Below are 13,922 nucleotides of genomic sequence, written 5' to 3' on the forward strand. Positions count from 1 at the left end.
TGTCAGAATAACAAGCTGTTGGGGCCAAAAGGATTTTCAGAGACCACCAGCTGTCACCCTCATTCCCCCACTGTGTGCTCGTGCACCCACTCCTCCCTTAGCAAGACCCAGGGCCTCTGGGGGAAACTGAGATCCCAGGAAAGAATCTACATGTGCGGGGTCACTCGTCTCGCAGCGCTTTGCACAGGCATTGCGTCCCACGTACGGCATTTCTGACAAGCTCTGCTTACGGGAGTCACTTGTGTCTGTGTTCACTGGGGACTCAATAATGGTTTGCGGCCACAGAAGGCAGGAAAAAGAGCACTAGCTTTGGAGCCAGGCCAAACTGGATTTAAATCTTTGCTTGATCACTTATAAGCTATGTGACCTCAGACAAGTTACCTGACCTCTCTGAGCTAGAGTTTCCTCCTCTGTAATGCCGGCTTCATCAGGTCAGAGTTCCTAGATTCAAGTCCTGGCTCCGCTCTTTAGGAGCTGTCTGATCTTTTGGCGAGTCCTTTAATCCCTCTAAACAAGTTTCCTCATGTGTAAAGTGAAAATAGGAGCAGCCTCATGAGGTTGCTGTGACGATTAAACAAGGTTACGTACATAAAGGGCTTAGCACAGCACCTGGCATATTGCTGGCTGTTCAGTGAATGTTAGTCCCTGCCCCTTCCTCTTGAAGATAATCGTTCTTATTCTTGGCCACCCAGCTCCTTTGAAAAACAATTCCCCATCTAGTGTCTGTGCCTCCCCACTAGAGAAGCCAGAAATTAGCCTTCCAGCCTCCCTTGCAGCTGGAGCACACACACGTGACCAAACACACCATAGAAGACTGCAGCCAGGAGCTAACGTCCCATAGAAGGAGGCCAGCCCAATCTCACTTTCTTAACAGAAGGGAATTTAATACAGGGAATACGGTGCTTGCAAAATCATTAGAAGCCTGGAAGAACGGAGTCTATGTGGGGCCTCTGGGAATGGCTTCCACCACAGAACTGGCCCCCAAGGGAACTCGTGGTCTGCCACAGTCAGAAAGCTTGGGAATCAGGAAGCCACTACCAGGTTTGTTGGCTGGTAGATTCACACAAACAAAAATACATTCCCCCTTCATGTCTCTCCCCACTCATGAACCACAGAGTGCATCTCATTGGAAAAACCTAAATTGCACCTGGAGCCATCGCCTTCTGGAGACTGGAAAAAGGTAAATTTAAGATTACCAGCCACTTGAGTATGGGACACTCACTAGGAGAACGTTGAAACGGATGTGATCAACTCCGTCTTCCAGATTTTCCACATTCACTACCCACCCCGCCACCGCTGCCAAAAAATAAAAACATTATGTCAAAAAGAGGCTCCTCTTGAGAATGACGGCCTCTCCTCCAATTCCGAAACCAGAATCGGGTCTTAGACCCAGAGAACTCTGAATGAACCCTCGAGGAAGGGCCCTGCAGTAGCATCACAAGCACGAGCTGTACATCTACCTCCCGGCCTTCCCCATAGGAACCTCTGGGCATTGACAAGAGCAGCTGTGCACCGGGGGAAGGAAAATATCTAGACCTTTGGGGATCATTGGACACTGGCTCCAAACCAACTCTAATCTCTAAAAATGCAGAACAATGCTGTGGTTTTCCCTTTAGAATGGAAGCTTATGTGTAGGTTATATCTGTTATTTTGGTCACTATTCTCTTCCTGGTAGACCTAAAAACTACATTTCCCAGCCTCCTTTGCCTCTGAGATGAGCCATGTGATTTAGGTCCTACCAGCCAGATGCACTCACGTGAGACTTGACTTAGAAGAGAGGTATGTGGGGAAATGGGCTCCCCTTGGGGCATCTGGTTTACGGGCAGATGACAAGTCAGCATGGTTCTGAACCCAGGCTGTGGAGGCTGTTTCTGAGTTTGGAGGCTCCATCCTGACTTGGCAGTTTCATGGTCTTGGCGGAGGCAGCAGCTCCCTTGGCAGACCCACTCTGCTGTGTCATTTGTGTGTTCTTGGAAATTCAGCCTAAATTCTGTTTCTCCAGCCTTCCTAATGATTCTTTGAGCTATCTAGAGCTCTTGTAAATCCTTTACTTATTAAATAGCCAGAGTAGCTTCTGTTGATTGCAATTGAGAACCTGACCAATACAGAGGATCAGATGGCCAATGAGCCCGATACTACCCTAGACCAATCCTGTGGTCATTTCCCAGTGTCTAAAATGAAATAGCTGTAGTCATTAAATGACTTCCTGATCCATGGAGTAAGGGTTATTATGGTAAGAACAATACGATAAGAACAAACAATACGACATCTCTAAGGGAATGACAGAGATTAGTGCCACATAAGAGATGTGATAAATTTAGGGTTGGAGACTCTGATCACTTCCCCATTAACTTGCCTATTTTTCCTGTGCAGAATATGAACAAATGTTAGAGAATCACAATAAATTACTTTACAATTATCATGTGGTTGTTCCAATAGCAATCATTGATCCAGATCGTGTCTACTTACCAGAACAGATCACCATAGTCCCTAGTACCAGCTGTGGGAAATTCTTTTTTCTCTATCCCAATAGACAAAGAATACTAGAATAAGTTTGCTGTCGCCCACAGAGAAAACAGTACAAGAGTCTTCCCTTATCCGTACTTTCACTTCCCATGGTTCCAGTTACCAGTGGTCAACTGCAGTCTGAAAGTATTAAATGAAAAATTCCACAAGTAAACAATGTATCTGTTTTAAATTGTGCACCATACTTAGCAACGTGATGAAATCTCACACTGTCCCACTCCATCCTGCCCAGGATGTGAATCATCCCTTTGTCCAGGGTGTCCACATGCATACGCCACCCACCCACTAGTCACCTAGTAGCCATCTGGGTTATCAGATCAACTGTTGCAGTTTCGCAGTGCTTGTATTCAAGTAACCCTTATTTTATTAATAATGGCCCCAAAGTGCAAGAGTAGCGAAGCTGGCAATTTGGATATGTCAAAGAGAAGCCACAAAGTGCTGCCTTTAAGTGAAAAGGAGAAAGTTCTCGAATTAATAAGGAAAAGGATCATATGCTGCCCCAACAGACTGTGTGTTTCTGCCTGGCCTTGTTCCTGCCATCGTGGATCCCACTCGGCATCTCCTTTACACCCTAGTCGGTCCCGTGTGGGTCACCTGCTTGGCAGAGTTGTCACATGCCCATGTCCTAGTGCAAGGGTGGTGGGAAGGCAAGTTCTGGCTTCTCTCGTAGAAAGCCTCAGCCTCATAATGAATAATTCCCCAAAGAAAGTTAGAGAAGTAGGCCGGGCGCGGTGGCTCACGCCTGTAATCCTAGCACTCTGGGAGGCCGAGGCGGGTGGATTGCTCAAGGTCAGGAGTTCGAGACCAGCCTGAGCGAGACCCCGTCTCTACTAAAAATAGAAAGACATTATATGGACAACTAAAAATCTATATAGAAAAAATTAGCCGGGCATAGTGGCGCATGCCTGTAGTCCCAGCTACTCGGGAGGCTGAGGCAGTAGGATCGCTTAAGCTGAGGAGTCTGAGGTTGCTGTGAGCTAAGCTGACGCCACGGCACTCACTCTAGCCTGGGCAACAAAGTGAGACTCTGTCTCAACAAAAAAAAAAAAAAAGAAAAAAAAAAAAAAGAAAGTTAGAGAAGTAGAGGAAAGATATAAAATGGTAGATGAGGAAGACAGCAGGTAGCAGGAAAAGAACCAGAGAAGAGAATGGCCAGTTACACATCACCAGTTGAGCACCAGAGAAAAGATCACAGACTCACTGCTCAGGCATCTTGCTAGAGCCACCTTAGACCCAGAGACACCATCCGGCACCTATCTCCATATATTCCAGGATCTCGAATCTTCCTGAGCGTCTGTGTCACTTGTTACCCTATGTGCACCCTTACATAACCCCTCCCCCAGTGATTTGAGCCAACCTATAGAAATCTGTGTTTTCCAAAATGACCCCATTAATATCCCATTGCACATGCTGTTCTTCAATGTGACGTGGACACGCCCACCTCCATCTAGACATGGGATCTGTATTTGTTTTCTATTTCTGCTTAACAAATTACTGCAAACTTAGCAGCTTAAAACAGCACCTGTTTATTAGCTGACAGCCTTGCTGGTGTGACTGGGCTCTCTGTGCAAGATGTCACCAGGCTGAAACCAAGATGTCAGCCGGGTTGGGTTCTCTTCTGGATGCTCAGGGGAAATCTGCTTCCAAACTCCTTCTTGATCTTAGAAAAATTCAGGTCCTTGCAGCTGGAGGACTGCAATCTCCTGTTCTTTGCTGGCTCTTAGCTCTTCGAGCCCACATTCCTTAGTACCTGGCCCCCTTCTGTCTTCCGCCAGCAAGGACACATTGAAATCTTTTCATATTATACTTAAGACAAGAAAAGGCATGTTCAGGGTGATGTAGCCATAGTTAGAAACCTTCTCATACTTCAAATCTCTGACTTCTTCTGTGACCAGCCAGACAAAACTCTTGGATTTGAAAGGGCTCATGTGATTAGGTTGGCCCCACCAGATAATCTCCTTATCTTAAGAGCAACGTATTTAAGACCTTAATTACCAAAATCCCTTCATTGCAGCATCTAGGTTAGTGCTTGATGGAATAACTGGGAGAAAGTGTGTGTACACCATGGCCAGGAATCTTGGGGGATCATCTTGGAATTCTGCCTAGCACAAAGTCTTTGTTCCCTTCCCTTGAATCTAGGCAGTCCTGTGACTACAGCAAAAGTGACACTGTGTGACTTCCAAGTCCAGGTGATAAGTAAAATAGCTTCTTCCTGGCAGTGTCTCACTTAGGACATATGTTTGGGGAGCCCTGAGCCAGCATGTAAGAATTTGGCTACCCGTCCTGCAGGAGGGATCACTCTGAGACTGTTAGCAGGTCCTGTGTTAGCTATGGATGGAAACAGAGAGACAGAGAGAGCTGCCCAAGGAACCCCAGCTGGGCCAGATGTGTGAGTGAGCAAGACTTCAGATGACTCCAGTCCCCAGCCTGTGAGCCACAATGACAACTAAGAGAAGCAGAGATGAGCTACCCCCACCAAGCCTGTCAAAATTGCAGATTTCATGAGCAAAAGAAATATTGTTTTAAACCTCTAAGCTTTGGGGTGACTTGCTATGTAGCTATAATACCTGGTACATAGGCTGAGGGGCACTGTCTGTCCCTAGCTATGAAAAGGAGTTTTGACTATCAGAATCCTTGGAGAATATTATTGGCTGCAGTCTTGTTTTGTGGAATGTTTCTTATTCTGCCTCAGAGCACCTGATTTTGCCTAATTTTTCACCATCTATGAAATCTTCCAAAGCAAAAACCATACCATTGTCTTGTTTTCCTCCATAGCTAACACATGACCTGCTAATAGACTATGGTGGATTGTTGGCAAAAAGTGGCCTCATTTATTGCCACCCCCCCCATACCCATCACCTTTGCCATATGACTTTGCACCTCCTCCCATCAAGAGAAGTCTATGTCCCCTGCTCTTGGTCTGGGTTAGGTCATCACTTGCTTTGGCCAATATAATGCAGCCAAAGTGACTGCTCTGAGCCTAAGCCCCAAGAGGCCTTGCACACTTCCATTATCTTGGAACACAGTTCAAGCTAACCGGGTGGAGGATGATAGTCGTATAGCTCATTCATCCCCATCACCCCAGCCAGCATTCAGCCAACCTCCAGAGGCAGAGCCACCTGGCTGACTTGCAACTGACCACAGATGCATAAAGGAAAACAGAACTACCCAGTCTAAATTGCCAACTACAAAGTTATAAGCTAAATGAATGGTTGTCATTTTTAGCCACTAAATTGTGGGCTGCTTTGGTACCAGCAAAAGTTAACTGGTAGAGAAACTAATCAGCGCTTTTTATGGTGGATTCACTTGTTTGTCCCTTCACCTCCATTCAGTCCCTTCTTATCTCAAAGAACAAATGAGTCCATGCTGAAGTTTGATTTGCAATGGGAAAGCTTTATTAGGAATTCAGGATCAGGCAAGGAATGAGGTCACCCCAGGCCCGAGAGAGAAAGGAAGGTCTCTCCAACCCTGAAGGCTTCAAAGCCGAGCAGAGCAGGGGGCCAGTGGACAGCCAGAGGCACACATGCCAAGTCAGTCCCGTCCCACACGGGCACCAGGGCTCGTTGCCAGCTATTCCTGATGGCAGGACGCATAAGCAGGCTTCATCCGGGGTCTGCCCATCTGGGGGAAGTTCCACTGGGGCTGGGCAGGGGAAGTTTACGGAGGCTCTAATATCGCACGTGGTAGCCTGTGGAGAGATGGAAGGGAAGTAAGAGTGAGAAGAGAGGACGGCGAGAGGTTGGGACTTGGCAAAAAATGGGGAAACTAGGAGCAAGGACACTAGAGCTCAAAGAGCTGGAGAGTCCTGAGAAGGAAGGACCCAGGGGTCATCCAACCTAGTGCCCCCGTCCGTTTTTTGAGTCCCTTGCAGCAACCCTGGCAGATGGTCCCCCAGGGAGGCAGCCCTCTGCATTCAATGGCTTTGTTAGTGAATTTTCTGCATATCAAGGTGAAGGTGGCCCCAGCCCCAGCCCTAGATGCACATTCATGGCCCTGCAGTGTCACTGTACACACAAAACCACACCAGACGCCCTACCGAAGGATGGCTCCCAGGCACCTCAAGCCTTCTCTGAGCTAAACATTCCCAGTCTTGTTACCCAGCCTTTTACTACGTCATTTCATATTAAGCTTTTATTTTATAAAATTCAGTGCGTAGATAAGGAAATTTTCCCTGACCTAGAGACCACCTCACTTGTGTGACTCCTTCTTACATTTAGATTATCATGTTCATTGTATATTCCTTTTGGCTGTTGCATCGTGTAATACTCGTGCAAGCCCACCGCCGACTAAAACCCCTGACTCTGTCTTCCACCTGGACCGTTGCTAATCCAGGTCTCCCATCCTCATGCTGGTTGAATGTATTGACCATGGAGCCCTACAAAGCTGAGTCCCTCATCTATGAACTGTATGACCTTGAGCAAATTACTTATTTTCTCTGGACCTCATTTTTTTTAAAAATAGGGATAATAATAAAACCAATTGCAAAAAGTGTGGTAGAAAATATATAAGCTAATGCACAATTTTCAACCCATCTCCTAAACTACTGAAACTCGGGCCATATGTCTATTTGGTCAGAGCCTCAACCAAAGCTTAGTCAAAAATAATGATCAATTCAGAACCAAGGGCAGGTCTACGGAATCTCACTAGAGACCTAAAATCTAGTTCTGCTCAGAATATGTATTCCCCAGAGAGGTTCAAAGATACTTAAAAAGGGGTAATACTTTGCCTCTTCCTCAACCCTACAACCTAGAGTTGTGCCTCCCCCCACCTGACAACATAGACTTGTCCCTTACCTTTTGATTCGTCATAGTCACCAGATTTTGAGGAGGAGGACTGGGACTGGGATGACCTTCCACCACTTCCTCCTTTGGATGCACTTCCTCCGCCGTAGCTGCCTCCACCTTCACCTCCAGAACCACTTCCTCCACCATAGCTGCCTCCACTTCCTCCCCCAGAACCACTTCCTCCACCATGGCTGCCTCCACTTCCTCCTCCAGAACCACTTCCTCCACCATAGCTGCCTCCACTTCCTCCCCCAGAACCACTTCCTCCACCATGGCTGCCTCCACTTCCTCCTCCAGAACTACCTCCACCATAGCCACCTCCACTTCCTCCTCCAGAACCACTTCCTCCACTGTAGCCACCTCCACTTCCTCCTCCAGAACTACTTCCTCCGCTGTAGCCACCTCCACTTCCTCCTCCAGAACTACTTCCTCCACCATAGCCGCCTCCACTTCCTCCCCTGGATCCACCATGGCTGCCTCCACTTCCTCCCCTGGATCCTCTTCCAGAACTGCCTCCACTTCCACCTCGAGATCCACTTCCTCCTCGACCTCCTTGGCCACTTCCAAAGCCAATTTGTTGAGCTCCAGAAGATTCACTGAGAAACAAAGAAAGAAAACACAGAGATAAAATGTGTGGCCCTCACATACACATACACATACAAGGATGGACCTGGACAGAGTGAAGACCCAAACATGAGTATTTCTGTTTTCCTTCCTGGGAGGCAGAGGACAGAGGCTGGCTGGTACTGCAGCTGGGAGGAGAGGGCCTCCAGCTGGGTCTGGGAAGCCTTCTCCTCCCTGGAGCAGCGAGGCAGCTCCTTCTCACATTGTCATCATCCTCCTTTCCCAAAGCCCAAATGCCCTGAGGTCCCCCCACAGGATGAAGAACTCCTCAACCCATCAGACCCAATGTACAAGAACTTCCCCAGATTCCCCTATCCAAAGGAACAGAAGTAGTATCAGAGGCCTAGGCACCCCTAGGGGTTCAACAGAATCTTGGGGGACCTACAAGTCTTCCTGGCCACCCTCAAGGAGGCTGCGGTAGGTCTCAATTTCCTGCTCCAGCCGCATCTTGATGCTGAGCAGAAGGCTGTATTCCTGATTCTGGCTCTCAATCTCTTGCCGAGTCTCAGTGATCTGGGCCTCCAGGTCACTGATCTGCGCCTGGAGCTGCTGCAGCTGGCCACAGTAGCGGTTCTTCGTTTCTTCCAAGGAATTCTCCAGGGCTCCTTTCTACAGGGCAGGAGGAGGCTTTAAGAGGGATGCTACATCATAGCTCCTCTCCTTCCCACTCCTGGGGATCATGCAAAGCCCCCTGTACCCCATCCTGGCAGAGGGTCTAGAGCGGGACTACCAACCTTGCTGAGCAGAGACTGCAGCTCGATCTCCAACTCCTGGACACCATGCCGAAGCTGGGTCACCTCCTTGGTGTTGGACTCCACCTCCTGGCTACTAGTCGTCACTTCCTGCTCAATCTGGGTTATCTGCAAACCCAAAGGCTCAGTAAGGACCAGGTTGGGCCAGGACCTTCAGTGGGCAAGGTTCTTCACCTTCAGGGCCAAGGCTGAGCCACAGCCAAGGAAAAGTTGTTCTGAGTTCTGGATCCCTCCAGCCATTCAGGGTTGTCCAGTTCTCTCAACATGACATTCCCTCTCAGCAAGATTTCAAGGCCCTTCACATTTTGTCCCCAAACCACCTTTCTAACCTTATTTCAAACTGTCTCCACCTTCCAAACAACCCCCCACCAACACACACACACTACAGACCATGCCTTTATGTGCCAGGCTCTATGCAAGGCTCTGGAGACCCAGGGAGCAAGGGAGCCATCAAGGAGCTCAGGGGACTATTGGAGGCACACTGTGTTCCTCTGCTGGAGTCCTACATCACACAGCATTATAGTCAGTTGTTCACGCTCCACTTTTGTTCTCACACAGCTGATAAACTGTGAGCCCCTCAAGGGCAACCATTTTACTGGGCTCATCTCTGAGACATCAGCACTTCACATCAAACCCAACACTGAGAAGCTGCTCTGCAATTATGTTTGTGTACAGTGAAGAAAGATGGATGAATGACATCCATTGGAAGACGGGTGAGTGACAGCTGCACTGGGACAGAAAAGTCGGGGGATGAAGGGACAGAAGAGAGGGATAGGGTGAGGAATGGAGAGCTGCAGAGACCCAGGGAGAGATGACTGAGTGGGCAGCCCACTCTGCTCACCTGACTCTCGTATTGTTGCTCGATTTCCTTTCGGTTCTTAGCAATGAGCTGCTCATAATCCTGGCGCATGTCGTTGAGGACCTTGGTGAGATCTTTGCTGGGAGCAACATTGATCTCCACATTCACATCCCCATCGTTCTGCCCGGTCAGCTGGCTCATCTCCTGCCAGGGAGGAAGGGGATATGAGGTCAGGTCAGGGGTGGGATCCTCTTCATCATGCTTTCTTCCTCTGGTCCTCCCAGGGTACAGTTGTGAAGTGAAAGGCCAACCACCACCATAGGCAGGGCTACAGAGGAGCTGAAAGTGTTCTCCTCGGAAGCAAGGGAGAGGGTGTCTCCCAGGCAGTGCTCCACAGCACCCGTGCTGACTCTGCACTCCAGTCCTTCCCTCTCCCCAGTAAGCTGTAAGGAGCCAGCACCCACCTCCTGATGATTCTTCCTGAGGGCAATCAGCTCCTCCTGCAGGCTCTCATACTGCATCTCCAGGTCAGACTTCTCCATGGTCAGATTGTCCAGCACCTGCCGCAGGCCGTTGATGTCGGCCTCCACCCCTTGCCGCAGGCTTTGCTCCATCTCAAACCTGCAGACCGGACAGGGGTAGAGAATGCTCAAAAGGGCACCAGGCCCTACGGGGACCTCCAGAGCACTGGGGGTAAGGTAAGAATTAACAACAGGAGAGGCAGAAAGGAGCGGGACTCACTTTATCCTGAAGTCATCCAGCGTCATGCGAGTGTTGTCAATGTCCAGGAGAGTTTTGTTGTTGCCTACTGTCAGGTCCACAATCTGAAAGAGAGGAGACAGCATGGAATCATGCCCCCCTGCTATGACCAATGGCTAGGAGAATGAGAGGCCAGCCAAAGCCATCGGAGGTGGAGGATCTCATCCAGGAAGACTCTCAAGAGGCCAAGAGGAGCTTCCAACAGCTGGCACACAGCCCAGACCCCTCCCAGCTTTCAGCAAGGATATTCAGTGTGGCCTTCATGCATTCATTCAACAAACATTTGAAGATCTATTGCAAAGGTCACTGTGGGGGTTAGAGATCACTGACATACTGTTCCTCAACGAGCCCACCATCGACTACAAAGTCCAAGGTATCCTAAAAGACTTCAAGGAAAGGAGAGGTGGTTTATGGTTATGGGAGATCAAGAAAGATTGCAGGAGAGAGGTGGCAATTGAATTGGGCCCTGAAGGATGACTAATATTGAACATGAATGATGGAAGAGACTTGGGTAGAAGAAACAGCACATACAGAGACAGCATGTGTGAAAGCAAGGGGAGTGAGTGACAACAGGGAGGAGCCAGACTGCTAGCTTCTCCAAGGCAGAGGCTAAGCCTAGTACATCACTTCTTCCCAGAGCAACACTGAGGGTAGTCACTTACTAAATTGGATAGATAGATGGACATGTGGATGGATGGATGGATGGATAGACAGCTTCCATTCCCAGAGTTCTAGATCCTCTCCAGTTGAACAACCAGCATGTATAACTGGTCCATAACACCTTTATAGGAGCCCAGAAGAAGTAGGAAGGGAGAGAGAAGACTGACTTGGTTCAGACCAAAAGGAGGCTCCACATCCAGTCCCAGCCTTGCCCATGTCAACTCAGGCCTCTTCTCTGCTCTGCCCAAGCTCTGAAAGCTGGAGAAGTAGAGATGAAAACCCAGAGCACAGGCCAAAGTCCCAGCCCTGGGGCCCCTCAGGAATGAAATATGAGTTTGTTTCTAATGAAAGTTTAAAGTTTCCAAAAGATGGACTCCCTGGCTGTTGTCTAAGCTTAAAGTCTAGCATTTTACCTTTTTGGAAGGTAAAGAATGTAAAAGAGAGACAGATAGAGACAGATTGGAGTTTCCTGTACCTACCTGGTTCTTGAGATCATCAATAGTGTCATAGTAAGAAGAGTAGTCCTTTTGGGACAAACTGGGTCCCTTGGAGTCATACCAGTCTTGGATCTTACTCTCCAGGTCACGGTTAGCCTCCTCTAGAGACTGCACCTTATCCAAGTAGGAGGCCAGGCGGGTATTGAGTTCCTGCATGACGGTTTTCTCATTGGAAGTAAGAATACCACCATCACCGCCACCATAGCCACCTCCAAAGCCCCCAGACCCACCACCAAAACCCCCAGACCCACCACCAAAGCCACCTCCAAAGCCCCCAGATCCACCACCAAAGCCTCCAGACCCACCACCATAGCCACCTCCAAAGCCCCCAGACCCACCACCATAGCCGCCTCCAAAGCCCCCAGACCCACCACAAATTCCTCCAGAACCGCCACCAAAACCTCTGGAACCACCCCCAAAGCCCCCGCCATAACTACCAGCACTAAAACCACCACCAGATCCTCCACCATAGCTGGAGCCAAAACTGCTGCCACCTCCCCTCCCGAAGCCACGAGAGCTCCCCCCACCATAGCCACTGGAGGAGCTGAAGCGGCCCCCTCCTCCGCCGCCCCCTGAGGAGCTGAAGCGGCTGGAGGAAGACCTTATGCTGCCCCCGCCACCGCCGCACTTGCTGCCCCCGCCGCCACCAACGCTACTGCGGCTCCAGTAGGACGAGAACTGTCTGGTGCTCATGGCACTGCTTGTAGCTCGTGGGATAGGAAGCAGTTGCAGGAGTGCTGCTGGCTCCCGAGTGCAAGGTAGGAGTGCTGCTGGAGTGCAAGGTACAGAGCCGTCCCCGGGGCTGCCTACTTATACCCCCAGCTGAGGGTGGCACGCCTGGGTGTGCCCTCCGTCTGTGCCAGCCTCCCCCCACAGACTCGAAGGAGGTCTGGGATACAGGAGGCAGCAGCTGCCCCAGGCTCAGCGTCCCTTGGTGACGGCCTGGAGGCAGCCCAGCCTCTCTCCATTGTGTAGGGTAATTGGCTGATATTAGGCTGTCAGGGGCACCATAAATCAGCTCTGCTGCCACAGGGGTGACCTAGATCCTGGAGTTTGGTCTCTGGCTGGTCCCGACAGCAGATCTGAGACTTAGCCCTTTTGTGACAGAAACTTCCAGGATCAGAGTCACCCCACCCCCCAATGGATGATTATTACTGCCTGCACCCGCCCTGCTCCCACCTGTGCCCACTGTGGGCCGTGCTGGGACCAGGGTACCAAGGAATTATTACAGAGGGCGCGGGCAGCACAGCCCTTGCCCTCATGGAACCCCCGTCGGACGAGAAACCAGTTCTGCTCTCAGGATCCCCAAGGCTTTCTGGGGAGACCGAGGCTCTGCCCTCAGAAGACTCCAGTTTGGCGAGGAGACGCATGGCATGGCCAAAAGATGGAGAGAGACACACAGCAATGTGGCCGCCGGCACCCAAGGACAGCGCCCAGGGTTCGCACGAAGAACTGGGAGAAGAAAGTGGACCAAATAAATAAAGTGCTGCTAACACTAGCTGACCTTTGTGCAGGAACGCAAGTGGCCTGACTGTCCTGGTCCTTCTGCAGAGCCCAGCGCTGGGGATGAGTTGACCTTGGTTGAACGTCTGCCCCATACTGTGCCCTGGGGGAGACAGCGATGTGTGACTTAGCTTCAGATGCATCTTCTGGTCACCAAGGCCGGAACAGAGCGGGAAAGAAGGCTGTGGGCTGCGGTGCACCTGCCCGAGCTCCACCCCAGATCCGTGCTTGCGAGTTGTGTGACTTTGACAAGGTACTTAACCACTCTGTGCCTTGGTTGCCTCCTCTGTAAAATGATGGTATTAACGGTTTGTCCATCTCCTAGAAAAAGACTTATGAGAAACGCTCAAGAAATGCTAGACGCCATGGCCGGGCGCGGTGGCTCACGCCTGTAATCCTAGCACTCTGGGAGGCCGAGGTGGGCGGATCGTTTGAGCTCAGAAGTTCGAGACCAGCCTGAGCAAGAGCGAGACCCCATCTCTACTAAAAATAGAAAGAAATTATATGGACAGCTAAAAATATATATAGAAAAAAAAAAATTAGCCGGGCATGGTGGTGCATGCCTGTAGTCCCAGCTACTCGGGAGGCTGAGACAGGAGGATCGCTTGAGCTCAGGAGTTTGAGGTTGCTGTGAGCTAGGCTAACGCCACGGCACTCACTCTAGCCTGGGCAACAGAGTGAGACTCTGTCTCAAAAAAAAAATAAATAAATAAAAATAAAAAAATAAAAATAAAATAGAAATGCTAGATGCCTCTGATTATTCAGCCCCCCACTCCCTCTCGCCTCTGCCCTCGCCCAGGCCTTCCTTAACTGTCAGCTTCTCACTGCTCTCCCTGCCTCTCCGTGTCCCTCTGACTCCTCCCGCACTGCCGCCAGAACGATCTTTCTAACCGCTGTCTGGAGGGATGTGTCACTCCACTGACTTCCCTTCACCCCCAAGATAAGGTCCACATTCCTGGCACTCAAGGCCCATCCCCATCTTTCTATCCCTGCCCCATCTCCCACTGTCCCCCAGCCC

At 50.0% G+C, this 13,922-nt stretch overlaps 1 protein-coding gene across 1 annotated transcript; it reads right to left on the minus strand.

Moving 5' to 3' along the window:
* Positions 1 to 6,194: 6,194 nt before the first annotated feature.
* KRT9 (keratin 9) lies at positions 6,195 to 12,094 on the minus strand. The gene is made up of 8 exons (XM_069483148.1): positions 11,384 to 12,094; positions 10,227 to 10,309; positions 9,950 to 10,106; positions 9,528 to 9,689; positions 8,669 to 8,794; positions 8,320 to 8,543; positions 7,320 to 7,906; positions 6,195 to 6,214 (listed from the first exon to the last, which is right to left on the minus strand). The coding sequence occupies exons 1-8, from the start codon at positions 12,092 to 12,094 to the stop codon at positions 6,195 to 6,197; spliced, it is 2,070 nt and encodes a 689-aa protein (XP_069339249.1).
* Positions 12,095 to 13,922: the final 1,828 nt, after the last annotated feature.

Source organism: Eulemur rufifrons, chromosome 9 (genome assembly GCF_041146395.1).
Source record: "Eulemur rufifrons isolate Redbay chromosome 9, OSU_ERuf_1, whole genome shotgun sequence".
Taxonomy (NCBI): Eukaryota; Metazoa; Chordata; class Mammalia; order Primates; family Lemuridae; genus Eulemur; species Eulemur rufifrons.